The sequence below is a fragment of the Schistocerca nitens genome, chromosome 4 (assembly GCF_023898315.1).
Source record: "Schistocerca nitens isolate TAMUIC-IGC-003100 chromosome 4, iqSchNite1.1, whole genome shotgun sequence".
In the NCBI taxonomy this organism is placed as follows: domain Eukaryota; kingdom Metazoa; phylum Arthropoda; class Insecta; order Orthoptera; family Acrididae; genus Schistocerca; species Schistocerca nitens.
The window spans coordinates 567,189,096-567,205,344 of record NC_064617.1 but is presented as its reverse complement, the minus strand read 5'-3'; the positions used below and the strand labels follow the sequence as shown (position 1 = coordinate 567,205,344).

General features: G+C 43.4%; 1 protein-coding gene across 1 annotated transcript in view; it reads left to right on the top strand.

Annotated features, from left to right (window-relative positions):
• Positions 1–2,403: 2,403 nt before the first annotated feature.
• Positions 2,404–16,249, top strand: part of LOC126252432 (uncharacterized) — a 48,737-nt gene continuing 34,891 nt past the window's right edge. The window contains exons 1-3 of the mRNA XM_049953324.1: positions 2,404–2,465; positions 3,025–3,184; positions 11,049–11,204. Coding sequence (XP_049809281.1) covers positions 2,404–2,465; positions 3,025–3,184; positions 11,049–11,204 — 378 coding nt within the window. The remainder of the gene's footprint in view (positions 2,466–3,024; positions 3,185–11,048; positions 11,205–16,249) is intronic.

Here is a 16,249-nt window from a genome sequence, read left to right as displayed (position 1 = left end):
TTCTGCAAGTATCACCTGAAGATGACAGCAAGGTACATTGCCAAAATACCATGCTTCATAAATTACTACGTCTATCTGGACACTTGAGACCACTACGAACAGTGTTCCCAAAATGTTTGCTCTTACAACTATTGCATTTATTCTGTTAGATGGTCTTCTTAACAAGATCTACATAAAGCTTCTAATTAAATCTGTCTTGGATTGTTAGCCCCAGAAATTATATACTCAATTCCTCTACCAGTAAGGAACTGTGAGGTTCAAAGCAATTTTTTAGTTAAAACTTCTATGTCCGCCACATTTTATCATTTACATATTAAATTCTGTTATCGATATTTTGATGAGATGATGTTACACCCCCCCCCCCCTCCCATTAACCATGGACCTTACCATTGGTGGGGAGGCTTGCGCACTTCAGTGATACAGATAGCGATACCGTAGGTGTAATCACAACAGAGGGGTATCTGTTGAGAGGCCAGACAAACATGTAGTTCCTGAAGAGAGGCAGCAGCCTGTTCAGTAGTTGCAGGGACAACAGTCTGGATGAATGACTGATCCAACCTTGTAACATTAACGAAATCAGCATTGCTGTGCTGGTACTGAAAGCAAGAGGAAACTACAGCCATAATTTTTCCTGAGGGCATGCAGCTTTACTGTGTAGTTAAATGATGGCGTCCTCTTGGGAAAATATTTGGGAGATAAAATAGTCCACCATTTGGATTTCTAGGTGGGGACTACTCAGGAGGATGTCGTTATCAGGGGAAACAAAACTGGTGTTCTGTGGATCAGAGCGTGGAATGTCAGATCCCTTAATTGGGCAGGTAGCTTAGAAAATTTAAAAAGGGAAATGGATAGGTTAGTTAGATATAGTGGGAATTAGTGAAGTTCAGTGGCAGAAGGAAGAAGACTTTTGGTCAGGTGAATACAGGGATATAAATACAAAATCAAATAGGGGTATTGCAGTAGTAGGTTTAATAATGAATAAAAAAGTAGGAGCATGGGTAAGTTACTATGAACTGCATAGTGAAATCATTATTGTAGCCAAGATAGACATGAAGCCGACACCTACTACAGTAGTACATGTTTATATGCCAACTAGCTCCACAGACAATGAAGAGATTGAAGAAATGTATGATGAGATAAAAGAAATCATTCAGATAGAGGAAACAAAAATTTAATAGTCATAGGGGATTGGAATTCAATAGTAGGAAAAGGAAGAGAAGGGAAAGTAGTAGGTGAATATGGAATGGGGATAAGGAGGAAAGAGGAAGCCACATGGTAGAATTTTGCTCAGAGCATAACTTAATCATAGGTAACACTCAGTTTAAGAATCATAAAAGAAGGTTGTATACGTAGAAGAGGCCTGGAAAGTTTCAGGTAGTTTATATAATGGTAAGACAGAGATTTAGGAACCAGGTTTTAAATTGTAAGACATTCTCATGGGCAGATGTGGGCTCTGACCACAATTTAATGGTTATGAACTGTAGATTGAAACTGAAGAAACTGCAAAAACGTAGGAATTTAAGGAGATAGGACCTGGATAAACTGAAAGAATCAGAGGTTGTAGTGAGATTCAGAGAGAGCATTAGTGAATGAGTGACAAGAACGGGGGAAAGAAATACAGCAGAAGAAAAATGGATAGCTTTGAGAGATGAAATAGTGGAGGGAGCAGAAGATCAAGCAGGTAAAAAGACAAGGGGTAGTAGAAATCCTAGGGTAACAGAAGAGATATTGAATTTCATTGATGAAAACAGAAAATATAAAAATGCAGTAAATAAAGCAGGCAAAAAGGAATACAAACATCTCAAAAATGAGATCGACAAGAAGTTCAAAATGGCTAAGCAGAGATGGCTAGAGGACAAATGTAAGAATTGTTATAACCAGGAATAACACAATAACCTCTTCAGTCTGGTTTATTAAATCACAAATCACTTTTTAACAATTATGTTAGCCAAGCGTCTTCCCAGGCTCACACTCAGAAGTAATGCATAATAAATTTTGGTTATACCAATGTCCAAATGTGCATGGTGGGGTGCTCGTTCCATAATTATTCCCAAGTCCAGTGTAGTTCAGTCTCTCCGAGTGAAGTCGCAAGATTTCCGCCGAGCAGCCAGGTAACCTCGAGTGGGCGGCGAGTCATCCACAAGCAGCTGGAACACGGAGTACTGCACTTCCCAATGAGAACTGTTGTTTGCGGCGGCGGCCGGGTTTATATAAGGCTTGCTAGTTAATGGAGCCGTCGGCTGGGGTCGCTGTTTTCCAGGGAAAACCAATCGCAATGTTTCCTGGCGTAGCCAATTGCTGTGTGCTGACAAACGCGCGCACGCGAAGGCGGCCAGCGATGGTAGCCGCGAGCCGCCCGGAGAAGTGCGGCCAGCGATGTATTTCTCGGCCACGCAAGGGAGCATGCGTGTGAAGATGGCCAGCGAAGGAAGCAGCGGGCTGCCCAGAGAAGTGTGGCCAGCGATGTATTTGGCGGCCGTGTACTGGAGCGCATTGTTTGGTGTTTGTTAGAAGTGGTGTATACCACAAGAAGGTAGAGGCATATATCCTAGGGTTAAGACAGATACTGCCTACAGGAAAGTTAAAGAGACCATTGAAGAAAAGAGTACCACTTGTATGAATATCAAGAGCTCAGATGGAAATCCAGTTCGAAGCAAAGAAGAGAAAACAGAAAGGTGGAAGGAGTATATTGAGGGTCTATACAAGGGTGACATAGTGGAGGGTGATACTATGGAAATGGAAGAGGACACAGATGAAGATGAAATGGGAGATATGATACTGTGTGATGAGTTTGACAGAGCACTGAAAGACCTGAATCGAAACAAGGTCCCGAGGTATACAACATTCCATTAAAACTACTGATACATAGTCTTGGGAGAGCTGGAACATGGAGTACTGCACTTCCCAATGAGAACTGTTGTTTGCGGCGGCGGCCGGGTTTATATAAGGCTTGCTAGTTAATGGAGCCGTCGGCTGGGGTCGCTGTTTTCCCGGGAAAACCAATCACAATGTTTCCTGGTGTAGCCAATTGCTGTGTGCTGACAAACGCGCGCACGCGAAGGCGGCCAGCGATGGTAGCCGCGAGCCGCCCGGAGAAGTGCGGCCAGCGATGTATTTCTCGGCCACGCAAGGGAGCATGCGTGTGAAGATGGCCAGCGAAGGAAGCAGCGGGCTGTCCAGAGAAGTGCGGCCAGCGATGTATTTGACAGCCGTGTACTGGAGCGCGTTGTTTGGTATTTGTTAGAAGTGGTGTATACCACAAGAAACTCTTCCATCCGGTGAGTAAGATGTATGAGACAGGTGAATTACCCTCAGACTTCAAGAAGAATATAATAATTACAGTCCCAAAGAAAGCAGGTGTTGACAGGTGTGAACATTATCGAACTATCAATTTAATAAGTCATGGCTGCAAAATACTAACACAAATTCTTTGCAGATGAATGGAAAAACCGGTAGAAGCCGATCTTGGGGAGGATCAGTTTGGATTCTGTAGAAATGTTGTAACACGTGAGGCAATACTGACCCTATGACATATCTTAGAAGATAGATTAAGGAAAGGCAAACTTATGTTTTTACCCTTTGTAGAGAAAGTTTTTGATGTTGTTGACTTGAATATTCTCTTTAAAATTCTGAAGGTGGCATGGGTCAAATACAGGGAACAAAAGGGTATTTACAGTTTGTACATAAATCAGGTGGCAGTTATAGTAGTCAAGGAGCATGAAAGGGAAACATTGGTTGGGAAGGGAGTGGGAAAGGGCTGTAGTCTATCCCCAATGTTGTTCAGTCTATATATTAAGCAAGCAGTAAAGAAAACAAAAGAAAAATTTGGAGTAGGAATCAAAATTCATGGAGAAGAAATTAAAACTTTGAGGTTTTGCCAATGATTTTGTAATTCTGTCAGAGACAGCAAAGGACCTAGTAGAGCAGATGAATGGAATGGACATTGTCTTGAAAGGAGGATATAAGATGAACATCAACAAAAGCAAAATTAGGATAATGGAATGTAATCTAATTAAATGAGGTGATACTGATGGAATTAGATTAGGAAATGAGACACTCAAAGCATTTATGAAGAAGAGAAATTTGTTAACATTGAGTATAGATCTAAGTGTCAGGAAGTCTTTTTTGAAAGAATCTGTGTGGAGTGTAGCCATGTATGGAAGTGAAACATTGACAATAAATAGTTTAGACAAGAAGAGTAGAGGCTTTCAAAATGTGTTGCTACAGAAGAATGCTGAATATTAGATGGATAGATCATGTAACTAATGAGGAGGTACTGAATAGAATTGGAGTGAAGATGAATTTGTGGCACAAGAGATGAATACACTAAGCAGATTCAGAAGGATGTTGCTTGCAGTAGGTACTTTGAGATGAGGCTTGCACAGGATAGGGTAGCATGGAGAGGTGCAGCAATCCAGTCTCTTAACTGAAGACCACAACAACAACCACTAAGAATGGTTTAATTGAAAGACTGCCTTATTTTGTTTGCAAGACTGGTTGTTGATCTCTATTGCATCATTGGCTTTACAATTTGAATCAGTAGGTATATCATTTGCATGCAAAATTATCTTAGAACTAATAGGACAGTCTTTTATATCAGTCCATGCACAAAAATGCACAGTATGAATATGTTCCTAAAATCCGCATGCGAAAATTCAGTTTTTCTGGTTGTTGGCATATCTCAGGGTCTATTGGTCACAAGATAATGGGTCAAGTGTTTTGGATAGCCCTTGGCATAATGATCATTTGTACATCTATCAGAAAGACATACATACTGTAGCTATCCTACTACACAGGGACAAAATCTAACATTGCACACATCCTCCAGTCCAGCCTAATTGAGCAGTACACTTGTGTGGTACAGGTTGGCCTTAGGCAGCTTATAAAAGCACCATTTGTTCATAGGTGGTTTGCGGGAAAATCCTGATCAACCAAGGTTTTTAGGTACTGAAAGTACCAATTGTGGGGATTGCCACTTCTATAATTTCCACTCATGGACAATCATTAGAATCTTTATGAGATGTTTTTAAGATGATATTGTCAGGTAATTTCAATTTCTTTTGGTATCTTCATCCATTACCAAGATCCAAAGGAACAAAATTACTGTATTTATGTAGAAAAACAGAAAAAATTGTTTTCAGCCATTTCTGCACTATGGGCAGAAATAAAAAACTAACCATAGAAAATTACTCAAATTTTAGCCAATCACACTTAATTTATCTAGAAATTCCATTTTCCTACTTTTAAAAATCTGTATCCATTACCAAGATACACCCAAAAAACCAAGATTTTTGGGTACCAGTTGTGGGGATGGTCACTTTTATAATTTCTGTTTATGACAAATCATTGAAATTTTTACCATATCATTTTAAGATAATGTTCTCAGGGAACCTTGAAATGAAATCTGAAATCATCACATGGGTTCTTAGGTGACCAAACTATGTTTTAGTCATCTTCTTTTCACCAATAAATCTTTATGACACACTTTCTCTGTATAACAGCACGTCACACCTATGCAGGTTCTCTTGAGATGGAAATTAATTGATGATGCCATCCGGCAATGTAAGCACCTTACAAATAATTATTTTGTCATATGAAATTCTTTGTATGCGCAAATTAAACACTGTATTTTTTGCCATGCTGTAGGTGTAGCCTAAAACTTTTGTGCATTTCATGTGATTTAGATGGGAGATAATTTTACATCAACCTTATATTACATGTATGTATTTGTTTGTGTGTCTCAAAGTATGTAAAGGTGTCAAAGGGTGTAAGTAAACTTTTAAAACAAAAATAACCCATGAAATTCATTTTATATAATCAGCAAACCCTGCTGCAATGGAGAAAAGAAGGAAATCAGCTGAAAAATGCCCCTGTTGGAGACAAAAAAGACTGACATTTAAGAGACCATGACAGAAAATTATGGAACCAGGTGTTTCTGATGTGTCGGCAGCTGGGCCAACACCTTGTAGATAGAGGTGGCTTAAAGGGCACGCGAGACTAACGCAGACGGGCGTGAAGTACTGGAACAGGATACGTAATTAATGCTATGAAGAAAAGAACGGAGCTTCTCATATACTTAGCTTTAATGTCTTCTTGTACATCTCTATGGTGAACACAAGTGAGACTCTAATTACAATCGCTGTAAGGCTAATGGCGCCTTGCTAGTTCGTAGCCATTAACTTAGCTGAAGGCTATTCTGTCTCTCGGCTAATGAGAGAGAAAGGCTTCGTACGTCTAGTCGCTAGCACTGTCGTCCGTACAACTGGGCTGAGTTCGAGTCAGTCTCTCGAGACCTGCCTTGTGGTGGCGCTAGGTTTGCGATCACACAGTGGCGACACGCGGGTCCGACATGTACTACAGGACCGCGGCCGATTTAAGCTACCACCTAGGACGTGTGGTGTCTGGCTGTGACACCACATTCCTCCCCCGCAAATCGGCGAACGGTCGTGAGATAAGGCTTCCGCCCGCCGTGGGGAGGACCCCATGTTGACGTATGCGATGAGGTGGGGAGCCTAACAACAGGCGAGGCTGTGCCACCCGCACCCAGCCATTCGGTCCGAGGGGAGCTAGGAAACGCCTGTAAACCTAGTCCAGGGTGCACGTCAACATGCGGTGTATGCGCCCGTAAAGAGACAGGAGGGGCCGAAGGGTTGACCTCCATGTGGTCGGAGAATCCGACGCACGATGACGACACCTGGTCCGGAGCGGGCAAGAGTTCCATGGCGGAGGACAGCTGGGCACGGGAAGCGATCGGCGGCGCGTGACGCAGGGAGGCGCGTGGTGGCTGCAGCGAAGCGTCCACTGCGGGTGGCGCCGGAGGCGGCTGCGGCGGCTGCGGCGGCGGCGCGACGCCATGAGGCAAAATGGAAGGCAGCGTCGGTAACACCTAGGGATGAGGCGAGCCAGTAGATGGGTCCCCAGGGTGCTGACCGGACGGCTCCGTCGCTGAAAGCAGACGGGGAGCGGCAGAACCCGGGCGACGACAGAGGCGCAGCTGATTGAGATGCCGACGCACCGCACCAGAGGCCCCCAAAACCAAATACATCGCGCGGCCGAGGCAGCGAAGAATGTGCCCTGCGAGCCAATGCCGTGAACCACGATAGTTGCGATAGAAAACAACGTCGCCAGGAGCAAAAGCAGTAGTCTGCCGCTGCACTGGAACCTGATGCGGCGGATGCAGCAAAGACATCAAGGTTCGATGAGAACGACCATGGAGCAACTCAGCCGGCGAGCGACCATCGCGGGGCTGAGAGTGATACGAGGACAAAAAGAGCAATAATGCGTCCTCCCGAGAATGCGACTCTTTCAATTGCAACATCTGTGACTTGAAAGTCCGGACCAATCGTTCCGCGGCACCGTTTGACTGAGGCGAAAACGGCGCGGACGTCAGATGTTGAATACCATTGGCCTTGCAGAAGGACTGAAATTCTGCGGACATGAATTGTGGGCCATTGTCGGAAACAATAGTCTGCGGAAGTCCTTCAATGCAAAAGATAGCAGACAAGGCTTGGATTGTGGCAGAAGACGTCGTGGAAGACATCCTGACAACAAAAGGAAAATTACTGAAAGCATCGACCACAACCAACCAACGAGCATTCCAGACTGGACCAGCAAAATCGATGTGCAAGCGTTGCCAAGGGAAGTGGCTTTCGGCCATGCAAAGAATTTCCGCGGCGGTGCGGATTGTTGTTCGGCACACGCCACGCAAGAGGAGCACATATTCGTAATTGCAGCATCGATTCCGAACCAAGTACAGTGCTGACGAGCAAGTTGTTTCGTACGCACTATACCCCAATGTCCGTGGTGAAGAAGCTTTAAGACAGAGGACTGTAACGAACGTGGGACCACAACTCGGGACTGACCATTATCAGAACGCAACAACAAAACACCACGTCGTACAAAAAGTCTCTCCTTGTGAGCAAAAAATCGGCGAACCAGCGGATCCTCGATCCGTGACTTGGACAAGGGCCATTGCGTAGCAACAAAACGCAAAACAGTAGCATGGACAGGGTCAGCAGCTGTGGCTGTAGCGACACGACGAAAATCAATCGGAAACTATGCGACCACGTCATCGGTTTCCGAATCAATGAAGATGCAAGCAAGTTCGGAAGAATCGAATGCTTTATCCTCAGCAACAGGCAAACGGGACAACGCATCAGCGTTTCCGTGCTTAGCAGTGGACCGATACAAGATATCGTAGCGGTACTGCGAGAGAAAAATAGACCAGCGAATAAATTTCTGCGCCGTACGCGGAGGTACCGGTTTGCTCGGATGAAAAAGCGATGTCAAAGGTTGGTGGTCCGTGATGATGGTAAAGTGACGACTATACAAGAAATCGTGAAACTTAGTAACACCAAACACGAGAGCTAAAGCCTCTTTCTCTATCTGTGAATAATTTCTTTGCGGAGATGAGAGCAATTTTGACGCAAAGGCAATAGGGCGATCATGCGATCCATCTTTGTGCGCAAGCACAGCACCGATCCCGAAATCCGATGCATCTACCATCAACAAAAGGGGTTTGCGGGGATCGAATGGCGTAAGGCAAGTATGTGAAAGCAACGCCGATTTCAACTGGCGAAAGGCGCGTTCGCATTCCGTCGTCCAGACGAACGGAACACCTTTACGGCGTAAGCGATGAAGCGGAGCTGAAATGGAAGAAGCATTGCGCAAAAATTTATGATAATAATTTATTTTACCCAGCACACTCTGTAGTTGCTTCAAGTTCTGCGGTGACGGCAAATCCTATATGGCATGGAGGTGCTCTGGACGCGGATGGATGCCCTGGGCATTTATTACATGGCCCAGGTAGGGTAAATCCCGAGCAAAAAACACACATTTGTCCTTCCTCAAGCGAAGACCATTTTGTTGCAAGACCTGAAATAATGTTCGGAGATTTTGCAAATGTTCGGCTTCTGTCTTTCCGGAGATCACAATATCGTCCAGATAGTTCGCAGCAGTAGGGACCGACGCACAAATAGTTTGTAAATATTGCTGAAACAATGCGGGGGCGGATGCACACCTGAAAGGCAGTCTTTTGAAGCGATACAAGCCAAGATGCGTGTTTACCACCAAGACGCGCTGGGATTCTTCGTCCACCGGTATTTGCAAGTATGCATCTGCTATTTTTTGCCATGCTGTAGGTGTAGCCTAAAAATTTTGTGCATTTCATGTGATTTGGATGGGAGATAATTTTACATCAACCTTATATTACATGTATGTATTTGTTTGTGTGTCTCAAAGTATGTAAAGGTGTCAAAGGATGTAAGTAAACTTTTAAAACAAAAATAACCCATGAAATTCATGTTATATAATCAGCAAACCCTGCTGCAATGGAGAAAAGAAGGAAATCAGCTGAAAAATGCCCCTGTTGGAGACAAAAAAGACTGACATTTAAGAGACCATGACAGAAAATTATGGAACCAGGTGTTTCTGATGTGTCGGCAGCTGGGCCAACACCTTGTAGATAGAGGTGGCTTAAAGGGCACGCGAGACTAACGCAGACGGGCGTGAAGTACTGGAACAGGATACGTAATTAATGCTATGAAGAAAAGAACGGAGCTTCTCATATACTTAGCTTTAATGTCTTCTTGTACATCTCTATGGTGAACACAAGTGAGACTCTAATTACAATCACTGTAAGGCTAATGGCGCCTTGCTAGTTCGTAGCCATTAACTTAGCTGAAGGCTATTCTGTCTCTCGGCTAATGAGAGAGAAAGGCTTCGTACGTCTAGTCGCTAGCACTGTCGTCCGTACAACTGGGCTGAGTTCGAGTCAGTCTCTCGAGACCTGCCTTGTGGTGGCGCTAGGTTTGCGATCACACAGTGGCGACACGCGGGTCCGACATGTACTACAGGACCACGGCCGATTTAAGCTACCACCTAGGACGTATGGTGTCTGGCTGTGACACCACAGTTTCTCAATTCTTATTCCACTTTCCTCGTTGAAAATTTTGGCATGCGAACATATTTTCACTTTTTTGTACTGACAGAGAGTAGAAAAGAGGCAGTGATGATGGAAGAGACAGGAGACAGTGTCACTGGGAGGGAAAGTGAGAGGAGACAGTGATGCCAGGATAGAGAAAGTGGCAATGAAAGAGAAAGTGAGATGGATGAAGACAATAGCAGTGGGAGCTAAAGAGAGAGGAGATATTGTTTGTCAATTTTCCCCTACCACCCTATACCCAGGTGTTAAATTTGCCTCATGTAAGGGTCAAAACACTGAGGAAATCCTCCCCAAGGACATGTTTGGAGAGGAGATAATGGTGGTTGAAGAAAAAAGACACCAGATTGTAAGCAAGAAAGAAAGATACATTGGCAGTGAGAGAGAAAAAGATTGAGACAAAGACAATGACAGTGGGTCAGAGAGGCAGTGAAAGTAGCAGACCAGGAGGCAGTGGTAAGGAAGAGTGAGAAAAAGGGATGAAGACACTGACAGTGGGAGAGACAGACAAAAGAAAGTGCCAGTGGTAGAAAAAGCAGACAATGGGAGACGGACATATATAGGCATGGCAGTGAGAGGGAAATGCTGAATATAAATGTTCCACAACAAAGAGTGATTGGGTAAAAGGACTTAGAATGTTCTGTGTCAAAAGAGTGTGAATATGTTTCAGTGCCAAAATTTTGGTGTGGAAGGCAGAATGTGGATTTGATGCAGCTGGTTCCCCACTTTCCTGTCAGAGTCTCTTTAAGAGCATATTCACCTTTTTTGTGCTTGAATGTAGCATTTTTCAGCTAGTAATTAACTTATTTAAGACACAAGGATGGAATGGAAAAAGGTACCATGCTATATTATACCATTGTTTTCATATTCATATTCAACAAACTGTTTTCTGTTAGTTATATAAAATATTATAAATGCATTAGTAGTACCTATAAAATAAATATTCCATTATTTAGCTAGTAATATTTTAACATTTACACATTTAATGTTTTTCGTACCACTTATCACCTTTTAAAGGAAATAAGTTGCTGCTTCACTTGTGGTTTTTTTAAGGAATCTATTTTTGTTTTAAAAAATAAAAATTGCAGTTGTTTCCCATGAATTACAGAGATTCTTTCAACAATGGATTTCAAGGCCAGTACATGCCCATACTTTACCAGAGCGTATCTCACCAGATAGTGATATGGACAAAACTGCACAACTGCTACAAACATTTATTGGGAAACTGTATCAGCTTGCTGAATTACTCCAAAAGCAGACAGCGGTAAGTTGTACTGCAGGCTTAATGTACTAATGTGTGCAGTAATGATAATATACTCATCGAAAAAACAGAACACCTTGAACAAGTAGCGATAGGACGCACATGTTCAAAGGGAATGATTAGCATTTGAACCATGTCAGCCCATGGGTTCAAGGTCATCATTGATACTGTGGCGCAGTACTGCCTGCTGGTAAAATGTACCTGCAGCTATTGTTGCCATTGTAAAACATATATGCGAATTGTACTGTCAAAACAGTGAGTCTGAAAGAGGGTGCATTATTGGCATGAGAGAATGTGATGAAGTGTTTTGGCAATGCAATGGGTGTGTGAAGAATGGTTCATGGAAGGCAGTAGAACACAATGAGCTGGGTCAGGTCACACCACCCAGACTACCCCCTTAGAAATTCAGCTCCTCATCCAAATGGCATTGTAAGACAGACATGCATCCTCCTCAGCTTTGGCGCAACAGTGGAACAGTGGAACACGTCGTACACTGTCAGGAGTGACAGTTGGTCACCATTTATTATGGCAAGGGTTACGTGTGTGTCGTCTATTTCTCTGCCTACCTTTGATGAATGTGCAGAAACATTCTAGAAGGCAGTGGTGTGTGGAATGATGTCATCGGGGACAGGAATAGCACCAGGTAGTGTTTTCAGATGAATCTAGGTTCTGTTTGTTTATAAATGATGGCCGCATTGTGGTTCGCTGCAGACAGGGAGAGTAGTATCACAGTGACTGCATTTGCACAAGACATACAGTGCTAACTTAAGGCCTTACAGTGTGGAGTGCTGCTGGGTGCAACCACAAATCAGAGTTGGTGCATGTTCAGGACACTATGACCAGTGTGACCTATTTGAATGATATGCTGTGACCCATAGCCACACCCTTTCTGCACAACACTCCAGACACCATTTTTCAGCAAGCCAATGCGCAACCACATGTTGCTGCATGAACTTGTGCCTTCTTGGTGTCATAGGATGTCAGCCTTTTTCCCTGGCCCACAAGATCACCAGACTTGTCACCAATCAAAAATATGTGGAATATGGTCTAACCAGAGCTGTGACCCAATGCTGAACACCGCAGATGAACTTCAGAACCAGGTGAATGCATCATGGATGGCTACACCACAGGATGCCATTTGTGCCTTATATGCATTGATGCCATGATGCATGGAACAAGTTATCAGGACCTATTGAGAACTCTGTGGCTACTAGGCAACAGGACATGTTGTGAACCAAGGTGATTGAAATACTAATAATTTCTGCAGCACATATTAAAGTACATGTCCTGTGAATATTAATGTCCTTTCTCCAGTCTTCAAGGTTTTCTTTTTTTCTGAACTTAAGTGTAATAATAATAGTAATAATAATAATAGTAATTTGAAAGAAAAGCCTAATGTCTGCTGGGGCCTAAACCATGTCTGCCAGAGTAAATGTGATGCCTCTGTCAGCAGATAAAAAGATTTGCTACAACTATCCAGAAGTAATCACTGAATGTGGTGATCAGTTATATCAGTTTGCAGTCATTTCTGGTTATCAATGACTGGTTGAGAACTCAGTTCCATTTACCTGATTTTTTTAGTTTGCCTCACTTATTGCTAACAGATTGTGGAGGTTTTAGAATCTGATGATAATAAAGTTTCAACTATTTGCTCAGCTTGTCCAGTGAAATATCCAGAGATATCTCTTCCTGGTAGAAGACCCATTAATGTCAGATGTTACTTATCATTTTGCTATGCTTACTTAGATGATGTCCTAATCTACTCTACCTTTGCTGAGGAGCATGCACAACACTTATCGAAGGTGTTCAAATTTCTGTTGGAAAATGGTTTAGAGATCAACCACTTCAAGTCACAGCCTCGATGCCATAGCTTTACCTTCCTCGGGTATACCATGAAGTCCATCTGATGTCAGACCACGTGGCTTTCATTAATGAACTGCCTCTACCCAAAACTTATTGATATCTTAGACAATTTCTTAGCATGGTGAACTTTCCCTGGCATCATATCCCTCACACTGCTTCTCTTCAGGCTCCCCTGACATATGCTGTGGTGGGTGGTCCAAGAGCAAGACACATGCATCCAGTGATCTCAACACAGCTCTTACTAATGCTATCACTCTTGCAAACTAATCATGGGTACTCTCACATCCATAACTACGGACCTGAGTGAACATTTGATTAGCACTGTTTTGCAACATCTTGTTGGTGACACCTCATAGCTGCTCTGTTTCTTTTCCAAAAAACTTTCTTCCTCACAGTGCATATGGTCAGCCGTTGATAGAGAACTGTTAGTGATCTACGAGGGTGTCCATTACTTCTGTGAGGACATAAAGGGCGAGATGTCACAGTTTTTACCAACCACCAGCCACTTGAGATGCTACCATAACCCTGCGACTGACCTCCTCCTCTGCCACTTCATGCACAAGGACCTTATCTGCCATTATACAGTCAGCATCCCCTAAATTAGTGGCAAAGACAACATTGTGGCTGACTATCTGTTGTGTGTGCACTGTATTTCCTCATCACTTGACTTAAATGAACTTGCTCACTTGCAAGTGCTGGACCTTGACATTGAAGAGCTATTACACAATACCTCTTCCTCTTTGATTGTTGAACCACTTCATCTCCCTGTTTCTACTTTATCGGTTTGGTGTGACACATCTACAGACACACCTCTTCTGCTGTTCCTGCATCTCTTGGTTTTTTTTCCAGCCTTACATGATCTGATGCATCCCAGTATCACGGGTACCATTCACCTAGTAACTGAGCATTTTGTGTAGCCTGGAATTCAAAGTGACTGTTGCACTTGGGCTAATGCATGTTTACCCTGCCAGTGCAGTAAAGTCAGCCATCAGATCCACCCTTCTCTAGGGCATTTATAAATACAATAAGGCAGGTTTTGTGACATCTGTCTTGACCTTGTCATTCCTCTGCCCCCCTCTGATGGATTTAAGTACATTGTCTCCATGATTAATCATGCCAGCAGATGGAAGCTGTTCCTTATTTGGCTGTCCCTCCTCCATCACATCTGATTAGAGGGAGAACTCTGCTCCTCTTGCTCCATCCAAGTTCCCTACTCTCATCAAGCACATATGCTCTGACATCACTTGGGCTTTGCATTCTGCCCTCCCCCTTCCTCACCCCCCCCCCCCCCCATCATCCCCCCTCCCCCCCACCACATCTATCATATTCTTACATAAAGACCTCAGCCAATTTGAGTTTGTTATGCTCCATGACAACTCCATTTGCGCGTCCTTGCAGACCCTGATACTCAGTACCACACTGAGTACTTGGCTAGACTGACAATACTATGGACATTTACCTGCACAGAAAATGCCAAACTGTTTCACTCAACAGGGTTAAACTGGCATGAACACTTAACAAGAAGCCTCTCTCAGCATCTGCCCTAGACGAGCTTCCCACCACTGCTGACTCTTCCTCTGAGTGCCCAGGTCTGCAGCCTCCCACTAGCAACTACCCTAGTGCTTCTTCAGAGTCGAGTGCTGCAAGTGATGTGTTTCATCCAAGTGCTTTGTTACTCTCACCTCCAAGTGTCAAGGTTTCTACAACTCCATCCTCTATGTGCACCCCATACTTTGAGCGTTGCAAGGAAAGTGCCTCCTCCTCTGGTGCCTTCTATTGTATTGCTGCCCCCCACTCCTTCGAATGATGTCACATTCAGTGCCGATATTTCACTGTATTGTGTTGAGGATCCCTCCCACCAGCTGCATGATGCCATACACTCTGTGATTTATGCACCCTTGCACTCCCTTGATGATCCAACCATTTTCCATGGCACCCTACTCCTCTCTACCGGCTTCCTACTGGTGCTGATGGTGACATCTCTGTATCCATAAACACCAATAGCTGCCTTCCTACCTCTGTTCCTCTCAACGAGCAACCCTCTCCAGCTCAGCTTCAGCTGATTCCCTTGTCCCATGCAGGTCACCCACCTTACCCCCCCCCCCCCCCCCCCGCACCATGCTGGCTAAAAGACTATATCATCTCCTCCATCACCATCGAGCCATCACTCTCCATGAGAAAGGTCCAACCATGTCTCCCATCAGGGCAAGTTGTGGCATGACTGGTCATGTTGTTGCTCTGACTTCCGGCTGATTGCTGTCTCATACCATTACAGCGATGTGTCTTTGCATCTTGTTCTTGTTCTCCGCTGTGTTCTGCACTGCGTGGGGTGGGGGGAGGGGGGCTCTTTGGCAACCACATATCAATAGGTGACCATCTTCAAAATGTTGTCATTGGCTCTATCTTAGTTGGTGGCCTCATTGTTTGCTTGTATGTGCTCCCTGTTATGCTCTGAGTTACATGTAATAAAAGTGTACTTCATTCATAAGGGTGGATGCATTCTACTGTCGACTGGGTGTAGTGTGTGAATACCCAGACATATGTACACTCATTTCTTAGCTATAAAATTCTTTTCTGGGAAGCAAATGCACAAAATATTAACACATTTTTCAATCTATAGGAAAACTCTTTAAGAATAATACCAAAAATAGTAGTCAAGCTCATTGTAAAGATCTGTTCAAAACAGGGTAGTTAACAACACCAAGTGAGTACATTTTCCAGTCAACTGAGCACATCAAAAATAAGTTTGATGATTATTGCATAAACAGCTCTGTCCATGGCTATGGAATGAGAGCTACACTGAAAGAATGAACATAAAACTCAAAACAGCGTTTTCTGCCAATGAGTAAAACATTACAATAAATTACCCAAAGTGATGAAAGAGATTACTAAAACTTATTTAAGAAAGCAGTTAAAATACTTGTTAAGTGATACATTCAATGCATTGAAAGATTACTTAGATAACACAGAGCAAGGGTTTGATAAAAGACATAATACATTCAAACAGTAATAACAATGATAATAAAAGATATATTATTTCACTTAATACTTACACAGAATGATTTTTCCTCTTTTTTTTCTTCTCTGGAAAAATTTACTCTCAAAGAAATGCAATGTACATTAGGATTGTGCATATGTCTGTAGTGTTTTTGTTTTATGGTGTTGGTATTCCAGTTGCTAAGTGT